This window comes from Thermobia domestica, chromosome 17, assembly GCF_964235325.1.
Source record: "Thermobia domestica chromosome 17, izTheDome1.hap1.1, whole genome shotgun sequence".
Taxonomy (NCBI): domain Eukaryota; kingdom Metazoa; phylum Arthropoda; class Insecta; order Zygentoma; family Lepismatidae; genus Thermobia; species Thermobia domestica.
In genome coordinates this window covers 140601260-140621482 of record NC_137470.1, presented here as the reverse complement: position 1 = coordinate 140621482, position 20223 = coordinate 140601260, and the positions used below count along the sequence as shown (strand labels likewise).

At 33.8% G+C, this 20223-nt stretch overlaps 1 protein-coding gene across 1 annotated transcript in view; it reads left to right on the top strand.

Moving 5' to 3' along the window:
* Positions 1-18417, top strand: part of LOC145673742 (frequenin-2-like) — a 70286-nt gene extending 51869 nt beyond the window's left edge. Inside the window, exons 5-7 of the mRNA XM_081743486.1 lie at positions 1803-1881; positions 3437-3525; positions 15601-18417. Of these exons, the coding sequence (XP_081599612.1) occupies positions 1803-1881; positions 3437-3525; positions 15601-15762 (330 nt within the window). The 3' untranslated portion in view covers positions 15763-18417. The remainder of the gene's footprint in view (positions 1-1802; positions 1882-3436; positions 3526-15600) is intronic.
* Positions 18418-20223: the final 1806 nt, after the last annotated feature.

The following is a 20223-nucleotide window of genomic DNA, read 5'->3' as shown; positions in this document are numbered from 1 at the left end:
TTATTATTAGAGTCTTATGAATGAGTGTATTTTACTTGATGTATTCAACTTAGAAATATTTCTTTTCAATCTGTAATAGCAACTACATATTGTCGTTCAGAATCTTTTTTTTTTTTTTTTTGTTATTTTGTAAACTGCTTCAATTATACTGTGAATAATGATTTATTTTATATTTTGTACGATATACCTGTTCTATATGGTATACTATTTTATATGCAAGTTAGTTACGCTTATATCTTTCACTATTGTTATTTTTGTATTTCTCAGTTTGTAATAGATACTGCATGTTTTTATGTTATCTTTTTTGAACCAATGTTTTATCCATTTCACCTATTTTTGTAAGATCAGTTGTATGTTGTTAATTCCATGCTTGTAAAATCCTTTTTCCTTTGGGACACTCCTGGCTGTAATGCTGTTTATTCCTAATAAACATATTTCAACATTATTATCATTATTATTATTATTATTATTATTATTATTATTATTATTATTATTATTATTATTATTATTATTATTATTATTATTATTATATCTCGGTTTAAACCGATTTCAGGTTAGTAACCTGGCGGCCGTCTCTGGCAAGTGCAGATTATTTGAAAAGTTCTTCGTCTCCAAAGAACTTTTTAATCATATGACAGGTGTCCACTATTACTAATTTTTGTAGATTTCTTAGGTGTTTTGCGTTTATTTCTTCAAGTTGTGTCACAGCACTTTTAGGGACAATAGCTGTAGTTGAGGTAATGATTGGTCTTACTGTAAGTTTCTGATATCGTATTTCTACAAGTTTTTTTTTTTTTTTTTTTTTTTTTGTCTGTCAGGTTTTCATATTTGCTTATTTTCATACTGAATGTTGTAGGTGTGTTTTGAGTCAATGATACTGCTACTCTATGAGAGTTACTTCTTGGTTATTTTTATTGATAACAGTGATGTCGGATCTGTTTGCAGGTACCGTTACATCTGTTCTGATTGCTCGATCCCAGTAGAGTTAGTATTTATCATTTTCAAGTTTTATTATTATTATTATTATTATTATTATTATTATTATTATTATTATTATTATTATTATTATTATTATTATTATTATTATTATTATTATTTCCTTAGATAAAATCATTCTTCGTTTTATTGATTTTAATATATTACTAAAAGCTTACTTTTGTTAAAGTAGATGATGAACTAAAATTTCTAGTTTAATTTCCTCCGGGTATGCCTTTTAAGCTGACAGGGACGGATGATTAATAAAAGTAGATCATAATGAAGTAATTGGTGCAATTAGTATCTGGAAGGAAGCGAGGAAACCTCTAGGAAATACATGGAAAATGTGTTGTACAGTACAAACTCTCATGTCCTGGAAACAAACCAGGGACTCTTCGCATCAGAGGTTAGCGTTCTACCACTAAGCCACGGTGTCCTCCTGATTTATTTTAGTTCTGGTTTCTGCTATCAGTCATTGCAACAATTACTGTAGATGTTGTATTGCGTATATGTTTACGATTTACATTTTTATGTACTGTTTACGTATTTTGAATTCATCCTTTCCTGTTAAGTTAAAATTATTACAATATTACTACAAGTAACAGTGCAAATATTGGTTTCAAAACATTACATCAATATACCCATTTTTCTTATATTTTTATTTGATAATGGCTTATCCATCGAAGGAGTTAACTTATTTTATACCAAAATGTCATACACGGTCCACATTTAAAATAATCTTGTTTGTTACCTTTTTAATATATCACTGAAACCTTATTATTGTTTAGGATATTCATTATCTCTGACGTCTTCTTTCTCCAATGTAGGATGGATCTATTGAATTTGCTGAGTTTCTAAAAGCTATGTCAATTACATCGCGTGGAAGTATGGACGAGAAACTTCACTGTAAGTAGAACAAATAATTTTTGAATTGTACTATCTCGCATAAATTTCCATGCCAGATGGTTAAATATTTAATCATTAAAGTGCTAAATATTTGAAGTTACGTAAATACTTGATAACAATCAAGATTTACAATTAACTGTATTTCTGTTCACTCCAAACTTAATTTTAAGACACATAGTATTATTCCAGAGAACAAACGATAGAAAAATGGTTGTATATAGTACAATGTTTGCTACGACATTTTGCTTGTAATATCCACTGATGTTCACGTTAATCGAATTGCCTACAAATTAGCACGAAAACTTGTATGTGCTTCCAAGTTATTTAGTGGTACAGCAGATGATAATTTTCAAGAAATTGTGTTTAGAATTTAGATTTAGAAAACTGCAAAATTCCGTGTAAATGACACACAACTCGGACAGAAACAGTTGAGAAGAGAAATTGGTTTAACTTTTACTTGCATTGATTTTCTAACATAAGTTTTGCACATCTTCGTGAACAGAGGAAATTAATATTCAGTTAATATTTACTTATTTATTTATTCAGTACAACAGGCTCTAGGAAGAGATACAGTGTTTTTCCTATATCTATATATTTACTTTCATTTGTATCTTTTAACAAAATTAAACATTTATGAACTTTTGTTATCATATATATTTTTAAGTTTATTCCCTATATACTGTCTCTGATGATCAAAAAACATCTATATCAGATATATTATTCAATCACATTGTAAGAAACACACGTCGTCTATATAATGGACTTAGAATATCTGGCTAATAAAGAAAATTACTCTTCAGTGGCAAGCACTGACTTAAAAAAAAAAAAAATCAAAGTTTGATTACAATGTTTGTTAGGTAAACATTTTCGTATAATATTGTGTGTGTGTGTGTGTGTGTTCTCATACTGACTCATATCAATCTGTTATCAAATTAGCTCCGTGAAAATATACAAGAGTAATAAGTTATATCTGTAATAAAAATTGGAACTTTCGTGAAAGTATTTTAATGCGCAAAAAAGTTAATGTGTCACTAGCAAAAATTAAAACGACGTCTTCTGAGGAAATAATAGCAGAGATCCGCTGAATGGAGGATTTGTTTGGAGCGTCTGTTCTGTACTTTTTCTGTGAAGACTATCTAGTTCAAAACATAACTGCTGTTGTGGATGTGCTCTCTTACAATGAATATACGCTGTTACAACATATAGCATGTGACTACTCAGTTATTCAGCACCGACAACGAAACAAAAACAATTCATGAGATTCGTCACAAAATGGCATAACATTTTGAACACATTGGTGTGAACTTAATAGTTTTGAATATAATAGAGCTTTAATTCAATAACAGTGTTAATTTGTTCATAAGTTGATTCAATATACATAAATAATTAATTTACTTTTTTTTTTTTTTTTTTTTTTTTTTTTTTTTTTTTTTTTTTTTTAGTTTGGAATCCTCACTAGTTATTTATGAATGAAAAAGAGGTTCGATATTATTCATTACATACATGTATTTTATATGCATTCTGCTTTTCAAATCTTACTTTTTTTTATTTTCAGGGGCGTTTAAGTTGTATGACTTAGATGGTGACGGTTTTATTACCAGAGACGAGATGTATGACATTGTGGATGCCATTTATCAGATGGCTGTAAGTATGGTTATGTCACATTCATAAATTTTTCAAGATCATATTAGCATATACTCACTTGCACGCAGCTAATCATGTTTCTGAATCATGTTTTCTTTATCAACACTCTTTATGATGCTCCTGAATAAAAAATCGTTCAGAGCTTGTGCATTAACTGTATAATTGTAACAGTCTTGAAACATTAATCATTCAATAGCGGATTGAATCTGGCCAAGATACCCTGAAAAACTTTCTCTAGGTAGTTTCTAGAGTTGAGCTTCTGTTTTTATAATCCAGGGAGATATTCCAGGTACAACATACTTTTGGACCACAATGCATAACATTGCATAATTTCTCAAATTTCGTTTTTGAAGTCTCATATTTACCAATTATTGTCTTAAACATGTATCTTTCTACAAATAAATATCGAATTAATGGCAACACATTAACAAAATGTATCTTAATGTGATGTTGAGGTCTCCTTAGTCTATAGTAGAGCTTGTATTCGTCAGGAATTGAAGCGTATATAAGGGTGTTTCAATTGGAATCTCTTTTACCCAAATATTTTTCTGTTTCCTCCTCTAAATTTATACGTTTACAAAAGGTGCCTAATGACTGAATGTCTAAAGCAAATGAAGAACTGTTATATTAAGTTGGTGCAAAAAAAAAAAAAAAAAAAAAAAAAAATGTTTGTTCAGTTGTGTCATTTCCGGAGGCCAAAAATGAAAACTACAAAATCAGGTTAATCAAAATAGTACTCACCATCTGCAACCACACAATTTTGTCATTGGATTTCGTGGTGAAATAAGTCATAGTCTGCGATGTGAAGTACATCACAACCGCATGTAGCACTACCCAATCATCAGAATAGGTCTACCCTCCCAAAAGTTGTGGAGATACCGGAAGAAGTGGTATTCAGTGGGAAGGAAATCGAAGAAACTGTTTGAGAGCTAGAGTTTCATATTGTAACTCAAAGAGAGAGGGTGACAGAATTATCGTGCAATACGAGGACAAAATGTCTGTTGACCCTTGCTGCATGCTTATCGTGAAGTTTGCGATTCAGTTCATGGAGTTCAGAACTATAAGGATCTCTACTGATGGTTTCTCCTCGCCTGAGAAAGATATGATGGGTCGCTCCCACCATAGATCACTATACTAGTTGCAGCACATTTTGTGGGTAGAGAAGTGGTTTAGGAGACCGTCCTGAACAATAATCATAATCCAACTATAATCCAGAACGTTTTCGATTATAATAGGAAAAATACTTTTCATACGAAGTGACAATCCAATACAGAAAACCTTCCCAGTTATTCCTTACACTCATAGAACTGCACACCTCCATGTGGATATTCTTATTGGCAAGTGTCTAAGTCATATGGCACTCATATGTCCAAATTATATACTTTACTCATTGCACGAAGCCGACGAATGGCAGTGGTATAGTGAATGCCTAACCCGTTCACAATGACAGAATTCTTTCCGAGAGTCCGCTTCCTCAGTGTTCCTGATTGGCTTATTCTACAGGATTCGTTTTGAAATGGTGTCACTGGAATGGAGTTTGACAAATCAACGATAAATGGTGTGTTCATTCCTACTTTTTGCCCAAACGTACTGTTATTTATTTATTTATTTTACAATTTTATTTTATTTTATTGCTTGACGTGCAGAATGAGAGAGAGAGATCTTTAAGTTTTACGTCCCACGGTTATGCAGGTTAGGCTAAAGGAGACGGTGATGATGAGAAATGAATGAAATGGTGGAATGAAGAAAGTAGGAGGAAACGGGAGAACCCCGAGAAAACCCACGAGCATGGTGTTTGTCTACCAAAAAGTCCACACGGTGCGAGCTGGAATCGAATTAGGAATCCCAAGCACCGGAGATGAACGCTCGACCACTGAGCCACCGCGCCTCCTTGACGTGCAGAATGTCCCGCTTCAAATTCATAAAGAAAAATCACTACCGATTGCGGGTTCTCTCTGACACACTTTCATATGACCCTCTCCAACAACACCCTGATTCCTGACAGTCTGGGATCGCAGCCTAGTTGCTGCACAAGCCGGCTGGAGTGATTGTGGTGTTAGATTCGTGACCTTGGGCCATTCCTGTGTTCTCTCGTTGAGATGAGTTTCCTGCCAGACATTAAAGAACGCAATTCATTCCTACCAACCTAATATTAGAAGATGGAACATTTATTATTTTCTAAATTAAAATGTAAATATCCACTATATCTTATAGGTCAAAAGATTAATGTTTGATTATTCATTTTCAACATTGACACGCATGCTCGCGCCACACAGGCGTTTTATATTAGATTGGAGGAAGGTGAATTAATCTCTAATTGCATTTGAAAGCGAAATATTGTAATGTATATCATCAAGTAACTTCCAATGGCACCACGATAGAAATATTTTCATCGTTGGCAAAAGAATCAACGATTGAAATTACAATACAAGTAGTATAAAGTAGAGGGTATTCTGCACACAATGTTTGGTTAAGGTTATTAGTTGATTCTTGAATTAATAGAAGAATAGAAATTTCAAAATGGATGGCAAAATTGAGAAATGAAAAAAAAAAAAAAAAAACAGGTATAATAGCGAAAATAATAGGTACGAAAATGTTTAAAATTTATAAAAGACTATAATTGGTATACTAATCAAATTTAAAAAATATGGATTTTAAGAGATAAGATATTTCTTTTTGCAATTAATACTCACTTTAAAATTTCTGGAAATTTGCAATTTGCGAAACTCGTAAGGGTGACATCTAACAAGTCATTCATTACTTTTCATAAGTAACAATGAAACAAAATGATAAACGCAGAAACACTATCACACTATATTTATATGCAGTTTCAATAGCAGTTTTGAAAACGTTCAAAGCACAGGAAATACTAAAATGAAGTCGCTTTACCCTACAGTTCATTTTTATTTAAGGAACTTATTTCATACTTTTTGTTCTCTAAAATTATCAACAGATTCTGAAGACTTTCAAGCGAAAGACTTTGTCTCTGTCAGATAGAATTTAATTTAGATGTGAAAATGATTTTCTCCACATCTACAGATGTCACCGGAGCATACTAGAACAAGTAATTTTAGATGGATTCATGAGTTAAGTTGAGTTGATTTTGAGTTTAACGTCCCTTTCAGCAGTGAGGTTATATAAGACGGGACTTACTGGTTAACGTGGAATCCGAACCAAATGAGCTCCCACCAGGAATCGAACCCAGGTCTTCCACGGCAAAGGCGCGTACGCTAACCGCTTAGTCACGAAGGAGTTCTTAGACGGGTTCATGTTATTGGAAGCAGTTATATTAGCATAACCTTCCATAACACTCTTGAATTCTTGAGTTTTCAAATATCTGAATTAGCATTCACAGCACAGTCACACTTTTTCTCCCTCTTCCCCAGGTATAACACTCAGAACATTGACAGTATCATTGAAGGTTTTCAGAGAACTAGATCATATATGTTTTTTTTCTTTCTTTTTTTTTAAAAAAATTCTGGAAATAGAGTCTGGCAACTTTGCAAAATGTGTTGCAATGAAAGCTAGGTCCGTTTTAAGGAATGCTTCTTTAGTTAACTTTGCTAAGGAATGCTTCTTAATTGAAGACTCAACATCATCATTAAACGTATCAATGATTATTTTGACAAATTTGGAGTTATTAAGCATAACAGAAAACATCTGTGACCCACGTACCAATATAATTAAGACAAGTTGTTTGTGGTAATGGAAGCTAAGGGGCTAATTCATATATATATATATATATATATATAAAACATTGGTTTGCAAGTGAGCTTTCAGCAATACATTTTCCACATTTTACATGAGAAAATAAACGTCGGGAAAACGATGATGTACTTCCCCTGTAATTCTATTTAGTACGTGTGCGAGAGAGGTGACATGCAGCATACTTAGTAATATAGTCTTAAGCGCTTTGTTGTGCTTTTCATGTGTTACGATACTACACGTCTGAGGCTCTTGATTCGATTCCATGGACGGACCTTTGGATTTACTCATCTACTTCATTGGATTATTTTTATTTATTTTTGCTTTCCGTAGTGAACTTTGTGTAGTTGAAAGCTTTCTGGAAGCATTTGTGTATACCTTTTTGTTTTATTAAAGATAAGTGCAATGGCAGATTCCTTTAACCATAATAATGAGTCAACATCCTTGTTCTTTACCTTTGCCTTTATGCAATCTGTTAACTTTCTACTTGTGTCTGGCTACGTTTCATTTCTTTCCCATGTCATTATACTGCCTTTGAGGACATTGCTCACACATCCAGCTTATTTGTAAATATTTTTAGCGTCCAGTTAGCACTCCTCTAGCTTCAGCCCTAAGATATTATCATGTAATTACGTCGGTGTTTATTTCAAAGTTGGAATTTGGTGTTTACTCCTTTCTACTGAGGTTCAGCTTCGTACTTCGATTTCCTCAAAAAACTACAATGAGGATCATGAGGTGATTTCTCTAGCTTTTGAGGTCTACGACTCACGAACGATTTGTCATACTTGACGTCACGAACACGTTGCTATGACGAGGTCTGAATATTATGGATTGATCATATTTGATATGGAGGATGACAGGAGGTGTGGTTTATGTTTCTGTCCGCGAAACAAAACTGGATGGTAGGAGTATGTTGGGGAACTACGATTGGGATTCTCAGACGAAAACAAGGTTAACAGAGAGGAGAGTGTGGAGAGTCGTCTGTTGAAGAAGGTAAAGTAAAGCGTCGAAACATATAGTGACAACACCAGACAAACACCATCTATTCTATCTTTTACCCATATTCATCTGCTGCACTTTAAAATATGAAATTTGTGTTCGAATATTAATTTTTAATTACATATGAACTACATTTTCAATATTTATAGTTATGATAAAGTTGTAATATTTTAATTAATATTACATTCTTAATCCAGCTTTTAAAGCTGGTGAAGGAGAAAAGTCCCCTAAGTTTGACTCTATTATTCAGTTAATGACAAAAGAGATAGACATAATAAAGCTCAACACAACAGCAAGCGAGTCATGTTTCATGGTAGAGATGCGTCGGGTTTGATCTCTGTAGTACTCGTGCAGCTGAGGTAAAAAAAAAAAAAAAAAAAAAAAGACGTTTTCACTTTATTCTTCTGACAACATTCATTAGATGATTTTTCTTATATGTTGCCATATTTTGCTGAAGACAATGTGTTTTTGCCTGAATTTTGTGATTTAGATGCTACTGAATCTTTTTGAGCCTATTATAGTATCTTCTCCGGGCCTTGTACATTTTACGAGACAGTGTTTTGATAAAATTAACAAGCAATTACAATTTACTCATTCATTTTCTAGTATTGATACTGTATCATCGTTAGAGTCTGACAAGTTTGAGTCTACTGTAGACACGGCTGTAGCGGGAAGTCAGGATAATATTGGTATTTTGAGTCATATCCTCCGGCCAGAGCCGTTTTTTGGGCGTATAGGGGATATTATTGTACGCTAAATCCATCAGTTTGAAGTATTGGCTCAAGTTAACAATTGAACTGATTTGAAGAAAAAATGGATACTTGGTTCGCTCTCAAAGGGGTCATCAGCCTATTGGTTTGATACTACGTCAATACAAGTAGAATTTCCGGAGTTGACATATGATCAGTTTAAACAGGACATAGCAGCTGCATTCAAGGACGCGCTTTTGCCACAATTGACAGAACAGGAAATGTGGATGCGAGAACGGAATGACGGAGGGAGTATTTTATCGTACGTGTATGCTAAACGCAATATAATCTTACGTAATGATAAGGACGCGCCAGTTGTTAAGCAAGTGCAGCTTATAATCAATGGGTTATCTCCAGAATATATGAGATTGGCGATAAAAAAAAAAAAAAAAAAAAAAAAGGAAATATGAAAACCTTAGTGTAGGATTTGTTGGACGAAGAGAAGGCGCGAGTGTTGTTGGAAAGAAAGGCAATTGAAAAGCTTATTAAGAAAAATCCGTTATTAGTAAATTCTCAACTCATGCAATGCAATCCGCCTGAGAATACTCAAGTTCAATCGACATTTGTTCCACAAACTCAGCTTCCCCAGGCTGTAGTACGGACTTTACCGTCTCAAACGACAAATTCACAGGATACTGATCAAGCTAAAGATCAGCTCGCTGCTATACAAAAACAATTAATGCAATTGTTTTTGAAACCAGAAACTAATAAGAGAACAGATGATTAACGTTCGTTTTCTAGACGTAATACTAATAACAGTAATAGTAGCAATATACTTACAGACGTAATTAAAACAGACAGGGCAATGGCCAAAGCTTTCAACAAAATCGTTCTCGTGGTGGTCAGAATAATAATTCAGGAAATAACGCATCTCAGAGTCGTCCTATTACTTGTACTAAATGTGGGAAAGAAAACCATATTGCCCCTCATTATAGAAGACATTTAAACTGATCAATAGAGTTTATGATGCAGTGCCATTAGAAATTCATCGTATTAAAATCCCTATTCAGATTGAACGTGCTCTTCCTAATGTTAATGTGACCATCAATGGAAAGGAGAGTCCTTTCTTACTGAATTCTGGATCGCAGGTGTCTTGCATTAGTCAGGCCATGGTCCCGCATTTTAGTAAAGTTCAAGCAACGCATAGTTTTCTGAAATGTGTGACAGGGAATACTTTATCAATTGCCAAGGTAACTTAGGTTTGATTCGAGCTTGGCTCCCAAGTTTTCTGTCACCTTTTTCCTGTTATTTCAGCGTATTCCCACCCACCCCTTTTGAGGCAGGATTTTTTATTAGCGTATAAGCAAATTTGAATTTGCATTATCTATCATTGGAAGTCACGCGATTTGGTAAGATACCTAAATTGTTTCTACCCACAGATAATAAAGTCAATTTTGTGTCTAATGAATTTGCTACGCTCGTATCTCTGTATATGCGGTTGTCCGTGAAGCATGACTAGTTTGCTATTGTGTTCAGCTTTATTATGTATCTCTTTTGCCATTAAGTGACCAATAGACGTCAAACTTAGGAGACCTTTCTCCACCGCCAGCTTTAAGAGCTGGAATAAAAATGTAATATTAATTAAAATATTACAACTTTATCATAACTATAAATATTGGAAATGTAGCTCATAGGTAATGAAAAATTAATATTCGAACACAAATTACATATTTTAAAGTGCAGCAGATGAGGATAGGTAAAAGATAGAATAGATAGTGTTTGTCTGGTGTTGTCACTATATGTTTCGACGTTTTACTTTACCTTCTTCAACAGATGACTATCCATACTCTCCTCTCTGTTAACCTTGTTTTCGTCTCATAATCCCAATCGTAGTTCCCCAACATACTCCTACCATCCAGTTTTGTTTCGCGGACAGAAACATAAACCACACCTCCTGTCATCCTCCATGCCAAATATGGTCAATCCGACCTCCTCATAACAAGGTGTTCATGACGTCAAGTATGACAAATCGTTCGTGAGTCGTAGACCTCAAAAGCTAGAGAAATCACCTCATGATCCTGCATTGTAGTTTTTTGAGGAAATCGAAGTACGAAGCTGAACCTCAGTAGAAAGGAGTAAACACCAAATTCCAACTTTGAAATAAACACCGACGTAATTACATGATAATATCTTAGGGCTGAAGCTAGAGGAGTGCTAACTGGACGCTAAAAATATTTACAAATAAGCTGGATGTGTGAGCAATGTCCTCAAAGGCAGTATAATGACATGGGAAAGAAATGAAACGTAGCCAGACACAAGTAGAAAGTTAACAGATTGCATAAAGGCAAAGGTAAAGAACAAGGATGTTGACTCATTATTATGGTTAAAGGAATCTGCCATTGCACTTATCTTTAATAAAACAAAAACGTATACAGAAATGCTTCCAGGAGGCTTGAGACTACATAATTAATGTTTACTTTGTAATAATAATAATAATAATAATAATAATAATAATAATAATAATAATAATAATAATAATAATAATAATAATAATAATAATAATAATAATAATAATAATACAATGAAGTAGATGACGTAAATCCAAAGGGCCGTCCATGGAATCGAACCAAGAGCCTCAGACTTGTAGTATCGTAACACATGTATGCAACTTTGTATGTGGCAAAAAGAGGAAATTTATCGTGTTTTACGCATTCTGTCTACAGACTAGTCTTCGGTTTTGTAAAATGCTGAGTAAATGTCGTATTATTGTTTTTAGAACATCTGATGCAATCAAATATGATTGTGTACCTTCTCCTTCCAAAGTTCCAATTACAACATTAGTAATGGAGTGGCCTAGAATATTGCATGTTTCATTAATTGAAAATCTATATATTTTGTAAAGAATACTTTACTCAATAGCGCTGTTTTATGTGGTATCAACGTGAGTCTTTCTGAAAGACAATTCACTTGGATCTTTTTGTTTGGTTATTTCTCGAGAAAGATTTTAAAGGAAACATTCTCTAACCTCCATATAGGAATGTCCACGTTAATTAGATCTTTACATAGATCATTCGCAAAGCTCTTAGTATGTGAAGCAGAACTCTTGAATGTTCTAAGAAGATTCTGAACTTTTATACCAAAACAAATCTGCATGTCCTTGTATATCTGATTTTCGCAAGACTTATACGGTGAATGTCAAAATAACGCTTCTCAGCGAAAACCACAAGTTCACATAATTTGCAAACAGTATAGAACCATCTGTTCCAAGTACAATACACTGAAGTCACTCAGAAAATATTCTATTTTCATTTTCCTTGAAAGGTTTACTTTCAACATCTTGGAATACTGAAATACACCCCAATAGCATCTGCATGCCACACACGCGAACAACTCACAATAACTGCCCATATCTGGCTATATCATTAAATTAAGCATCTTTGTTTATGTTTATCCTTCACTATCACAAGAACTGAAGACACAATAAAATTCCCCTTTCACTTTCCACATTTCAACGGCAATAGACTGTAGTTATCATCAGACAGTGTGATCACTTGGCCACATAAGAGCGAGCCAAATCATTAGTATGCTGTCATTCATGCGTAGATAATGAGCAGTGAAAGAGAAAATGAAAAATGGAAACAAATTGTTTCTAAATTGTGAAATTACACTCTCCCTGAAATTTACATGAAAATTGCAAGAGATGACATTTATGGAATTTTCAATTTATTCCGAGATTTAGTTATTAATAGTGTTGTGTCCACTCTAACTCTCTGATGTATTTAGAATTTAAGTTGAACACCTGGGTATATTTTTATTTAAACATTTTCAATTAATTTAGTTATGCTGATATATATTTTCGTCCTTATTGTCACTATAGTACTATATATGAATAACGTAGGTAAATGTAATGTTATGTGTACAGTCGCTTCTTAGTGGAGTTTGTGTTGTCAGTTGATAAATTGAAAAAGAGCTCCATTGATGAGTTGAAAACGTACCATAATATTAAATAATTTGTTGAGAATAAAAATTGGTATTTTTCTCTATACTAAAATCACATTTTGTTCAGTATATATATATATATACAGGGTGGGCCATTTTAATTAATCCACGGAAATATCTGAAAAATGATAAAACATAGAAGAAATTTTTGAACTACACGTTATATATTGCTAAGGGGGAAAACCAATTCCGCCAAAAGTACCCCTCCGCGCCCCCCCTAAATGGGGGTAACGGGGGGTAACTTTGAAATGTCAAATGGGAACATGGGTCGAGTAATACCTCGTTCGAAAGGTCTTGGAAAACTAAGTAACGCTGTACCAAAAGATGTTTCATATTGTGCACCAGTTTCAAAATGGCCGCCATGATATGGTTCGGAAACTCCAGTTCCCGTAGTATGAAAACCATGGAAGGTAAATGAATGGAACAAAATTGAAATACGTAAATATCATAGGGCATATCGAATGATGTAATCCCTGTGATCCCAGTGGCCTCCCTGAAGGGGTCTTGTGGGCTAACTTCAAAATTTCAATGTCCGACCGGACAACGGTTCGGGCGTACGCTTGACCTACCCAATGCTGTTTGGAAGGCAGACTTCATGCATAGAGAATTGGTGCACTAAGTTAACGTGGATGGCCACAGTTACATTTTGATTAACTATTAGCATTCATGTCATATTGTGAGCTTGAGGGACGAAACGTTGTGTACGTATATCCCCGAAATGCTTTCTAAATAACCAGCACGCATTGCATAAAAGTTTCTCTTTTTTTAGTCACTACAGCGTCATCCTTACAAACAAATGTTTCAACCACACCATACCTATTTGTAAGGTTAGCCTTAATTTACGAATTAAAGTAGAGTTCTTGTTTGAACTTTCACTTTACTTTCCACCCCACTCACATACAGAGCGCAGGGAGAGATTATTTTGCAGGACTTGGATTTCTCTCTATACATTATGCCAATTTTACTCTAATATTTTTATCTCTGTTTTATTATTCTCGAGCCTTGGAACGCCTTCGTGGTTTTCCTATTTAATTTTCGTTATTTTCATTTATGTCTAACCGTATTCATACTATGGGCACTAGACGTTTTCTTAGACACAGTCACCATGTCTTTGCGATCATTTTGAAACGATCATGTAGAAAATTTTCTTACAGAAGCTGTTTGATATTAATTTGTCTATGTAACGTGATGTTACTCGCTTCAAGCTGCTATTTGAAATTTTCAAGTTGGCCCCGGATGCCTTTCAGTTGGCCCTTGGAGTCACCCCGACAACACCTCTCGATGTGCCTTACGTCAGTTAGCTACTCCAGTTTTTCTTTTGTTGATTTATCTCCAATCGCTTTCATACTACGGGTACTAAACCTTTTCTCTGACACGGATACTATGTTTCGGCGGCCTTTTGAGAACACTGCCATTTCACATCAATCGTTTTCTCCTGCAATATGTTAGATTTTGCAAGATTTATCGAACGAGGTACCACTCGACTCATGTTACTATTTGAAATTTTGACGTTAGCCCCCAAGACACCTTTAGGAAGGCCACTGGGATCACAGGGACCACACCGTTCGATATGCCCTATGATATTTACGTATTTCAATTTTGTTCCATTCATTTACCTTCCATGGTTTTCATACTACGGGTACTGGAGTTTCCGAACTATATTATGGCGGCCATTTTGAAACCGGTGCACAATATGGAACATCTTTTGGTACAGCGTTACTCAGTTTTCCAAGACCTTTTGAACGAGGTATTACTCGACCCATGTTCCCATTTGACATTTCAAAGTTACCTCCCGTTACCCCCATTTAGGGGGGGCGGGGAGGGGTACTTTTGGCGGAATTGGTTTTCCCCCTTAGCAATATATAACGTGTACTTGAAACATTTCTTCTATGTTTTATCATTTTTCAGATATTTCCGTGGATTAATTAAAATGGCCCACCCTGTATATATATATATATATATATATATATATATATATATAAAATGCATTCTATGTGTGAATATATAGAATATATATTAGATTTTCTATGATAAAAAGGCCTTGTGTCCATCTTAAACACAAACTAAACACACTTTCTTACAAGGCTGTCTATAATCTTTATTATAAATTAACTAGAAATTTACAGTTTCGGAAGTATATCACTCCCTTCTTCAGACTACTACTCCAACTGAAATCACAAATAACATTCACAGAGGGAGTGATATATAGTCTGAAGAAGGGAGTGATATACTTCCGAAACTGTACATTTCTAGTTAATTTATAATAAAGATTATAGACAGCCTTGTAAGAAAGTGTATTTAGTTTGTGTTTAGATTTTCTAATGTACGATATAACATGTTCTATTGGTTATGCATGGTAAGTGCAAATTGTGATAATATAAACATTTTTGAAAAACGGATCATTTGAGATTTGCTAGAAACATGTCAGGCGTTGTTTGCTACAATTCCTACAGAACACAGGAGAGAGACAAAAGCTTCAGAAAACTCACATAAATGACGCTGTGCTGTTCAACACAGACTCACACGTGCTGGAATCAAAATAAAAATCCCTCACACTATTCGTGTAAACTCTATAACTATATGTATATGTATATATTTCCGTATTTACGTGTATGTGTGTATGTATGTTCTGAGGTACAATGTCTGTAATTGTTCTACTAAAATTTCACTTCTCTTGTTTCAGGGTGTAACGAACGGTGGGCCCCAAGCCGTCAGACAAAAAGTAGACAGAATATTCGACATAATGGACAACAATGGTGACAATCAACTCACAGAAGAAGAGTTTAAAGAGGGCAGCAGAAATGATCCACAAATTGTGAACGCCCTTAGCTTTGGTCCTCTGTAGAAAATAAAAAACATTGCAAAAAACAAGCTACAACATTTGCAGTTCATTATTTTATTATTATTTTTTTTAAAGTAAATAATTGGAAGTTTCGCAATGAAGATCTGGCAATGTGACTTGATTCTCATTTCAGTAAAACCATAATACATATATGTGATATGTTTCTGTATAATTACTACCTGTCTCTATCGCCTTTAGTACCAATTATGTAAAACGATTTGTTAGACGCCATTCCAAGCCCTTGTTAACAATGTGATCACACAAAAAGTTTCAATTTTCTTTTACTCTTTGATTTTGATATTTTAGTCTCTCTTATTTCGAACAAAGGTTAAGGAACTTTAATTTAAAATGGATAAGAGTTGTGTTGTTGTAACCAATTTAAAATACAATTAAATCAATTCAAGACCATTCACCAGTTCTCAACATACTTTATGACGTCCTGAAATATATAGCAATAATAACAAGAATTAATATTCAAATAATGATCTTATAATTTATCTGAGTTAGTATCTTGTAAAACAATAGATAGTCATCAGTTTTAACCGTGAGGAAAACAAATGTTTCTAATGCTGACGTCCCCATTCTTCCCCCAAATCCATCAATCAAACAATCAAACGAGAAACGTACTGAAGCATTTACTATCGTCAAAACGTTTTCGATTGTCTGAAAATACGTCTTCAAATGAAGTATAGCGGGATACTATTTCACGATGAAGTTATCAGAAAAATAAACACAGCCTCGAAAACATTTACTGTTTAAAACAAGAGAAATAAGGAGGCGCTACAAAAGAATGTATTTAAATTATTCTTTTAATATTTTATTTTATATTATATTATTATTGGCCTAACATTTTATTTTTGTTATATTTAGAAAAAGTAAAAATAAATAAATAAATAAGTAAATATTGAGTGACTGTTGAACTCTTTATATGGATCAGTCTTTGACTTGATATTTCGAAAGCTTATGATTCAAACTTATGCGTTAGAAATTACGGAAAGCAAATTACAATGCAACATAAAAACGAAAATAAGACACAATGACTTACAAATTACTGTTATTAAGAAATGTAATTATGGTTCTACCTAAGTGTTATTATAGATATTGTAACTTGGATACAAAGAGATGTACGCTGCACAAAGTTTTACACGTCAAAATGTGAATATAGTGTATATACACCGTGCAGAGCAATAGCTGTAGTTAGAAGTATCCTCACACATAAAAATAGAACCTCTCAGATCTCAACTGATGATAACAAAAAGATGAAATTGCACTTTTTGTACTTTTTTGGTTTCTAGCATAAGTAGGTTGTCTTGATACATGTTTGTGAAAAGAATTACCCATATTCACAGGTTATAAAATCTATTACATTCTCCAAGAACAAATTAACATACGAATTACCAACATCCATCGAATGTTTGTTGTAACCACAACCAAAACATGTAGTTTGCTAACAGAAAATAGTCATTATAACCCATTGCCATTGTATGGAAGGTAGAATTGTCCATATGTTTATCATGGCTCAGTTGGCACGTTGGTAATATTTCTGTTTCCAATGTTGTAACTCAATTGAGCCTATTGTTCTTCAATGATGTGTATAATCTAGCTTTTCAATTCTCCAGTAGTTTATATGTGCTAATGTAGGCCTACTTTTTCAGAAATGTTAACACCCTTGATGTTGGCAGCCAGGTAGCATTACCGCTGTGTGACAGAATTCTTCATGTAAACTGCGATCGAAAACAGAGCTTTAATTTTAATTAATTCCCCAAAATCTCAAGAGGAATTATCTAACAGGTCCGTTGTGGATTATTTTATGTGTTGTCTTAAACATATTTGTTCACTGGAAACAGTGAGTGTGTTCTGTATACAGTGTGCAAGTTTTCATTGAAAAAACTATTATCAAAATAAGAGATTTTTTTTTAAAATTCAGGATTAACGATATTTAACTAATATCTTGAAACACTTATCATTGTGGTACTTTAAATAAAATTGCGTTATTGATAGCAACTACAGGCACTGAAGACAACGGATTAACATTTTTGTATTCTTCATGTTGGTGTGATCTTTTGGCCTATTTCTCCAGCTTTCCATCGGGCTATGGACTACAAGTAAAATAATAATTACTTAAGAACTCTTGAAATGAGTGTTCCACAAAGTGTACTAGCGAAGTACCAAAGAAAAGTTTCTAATTACTGTTAATATTTGCCGAATACTCTGAAAGTTATGAAACTAAGCAAGATATATGTGCATGCTTAGTTTCAGCTAGTGGAAATATATTTTGAGTAACGTTTTGAAATTTGTGGCATTTTGCACATGAACGTTAGTAGTAGAAAGCAATTGAGATATCCTACCGAATAACTAAGTATGACACATTTTGGAATGTGCTGATTTACCAGTGGAATCAAGTGTGATACAAAGCATGATCACACATACTGAAAAGTTCGTTTTTCATGGCAGTAGTAGGCTGGCAAACTTGTCTCTCAACGTAAAAATACAGGAACAGGAACATACTACAGGTTTACTCCATTTTTCTCGAATTCATTGAAATGTGTCACATAACGTTATTCGGTGGAATTCTCGGATTGTATAAAATTTGTAAACAGAAAAATTTTATTATTATGTAGTGAATTATTGATGTAATAAAATAATAAACAGTAAATAAAGAGCATATAAATTGACAAAAGTTTCTTCGAACTATTACTGTAACAAATACTAGACATTAATATGAGAAACTATGGAGAAGGAAATAATTTTTTGCAATCTAGAGAAGCATTAAAAAAAAAAAAAAAAAACTGTATCAGAAAATATTTTCAGTTAGAACGATATCAATGATGGTGTGACACTAGTTTGAAGAAAATAAGAAGAAAATATATATTATAAACTTATTTCTGTCTATACATATACCCATTTTCTTAGCAATATACGAGGTCTTTCCAGAGAGAAACCAAATTTTGTAAACATTTTAGTACTTTCCGTTAATGGAAGTTATTCAGTTTTATCTCCTTCAAAATAGTTTGCTACACTATAATACATCATTCAAAGCGCGCCTTCAGCTGCTAGAATACATCTTGGAGCTCACTTTTTGTAATTGTCTGAAAATATCGAAGCAAATTTTTGGCTATATCTTCTATGAATTGGAACCAACGATCTTTCTTGATGAATTTCAACTTGGGGTATAGAAAGAAGTTTGTAGGTGTCATATCAGATGAGGAGGGTGATTGAAGTATAAAACGTATTGTTCAAAAATTCCTTAACGAGGAAGCCGAATGGCTAGAAGAATTATTATGGTCCAACATCCATGTTCCATGTTTCCACGCTTCAGGTCCCTACTTCCTCAAATCCTCTTATAAGTGCACGTCACTTCTAAATAATATTTTTTGTAGATGTTTTGAAACGTGGGATATATTCATAATGAACAGCACCACAAAAATCAAAGAAAACAATAAGCCTCCATTTAACGTTTGAGTAACTTTGTCTTGTTTGTTTGGGTCTTAAGGAAGATTTACGTACTATTGGAATGACTATGCCTCTTATGGAAAAGCTTACTGAGTGTATGAGACAAAGGACACCACATATTTTCACCAGGCAAATTTGCAGGCTTTTAAACAGTAATATAAGGATTACTTTCACAATCATACCTATTGTAAGTTCCAATAAGTTTCAAATAGCATTGTAAGTTCCAAATAGCATTGTGTTTCATCTGACGAAACAATGCTACCAATAAATTCCGGTTCACGTGTAATCACCTCCTAAACCCATGTACAAAATTGTATCCTGCGATCTGGCCATCATTACTTCGCTGTTGCGCCTTGGAATTTACACACGCAACTTATCTTTCTGCAGTATGTGTAACACATTACAAACACACCATTTTCACGTGACATTTGCCATGAATTTGTTTGTGGTGAATGCTGAAACAGCTCCAGCACTGCAACTGGGGATTCAGCACTTGTAGCCATGATCGGCCTTTCTCCACATCACACACAGTTCCATGAACCTCGAACTGAATAATAACACGAGTTCTCTGCTTTCAGTCGAAATTTAATTTCTTCCTCGATATGATTTCGACCTGTTAATATTGATCCTAGATATTTAAAAGTATCTATTTGTCGAAAGTATTATTTGATATTTTGACGTATCCATAGTGTACAGTGTTTTGATCTTGAAGAATTTCCATGTATTTAGTTGTCTCTCCATTTACTTGTAAACCCATGTCCTGGGAAGCGTCTAATAAGATCACTGCATTTCTTTCTATTGTTCTCCTATCATCTCCTAACAGATTTACGTCATCACAAAAAAAAGAAAGAAAGAAAGAAAAAAAGAAAACTATAGTAATTATGTAGGGTTTCCTCATTGTCGATCTAGTGGCAAGTCATCCGCACGATTTTTGATCCACATGGTGTCAGATTCGTTTCACGATGGTAAAATATTGAACCCATTGCAGTGATGGTATACCGTACGTTTAAA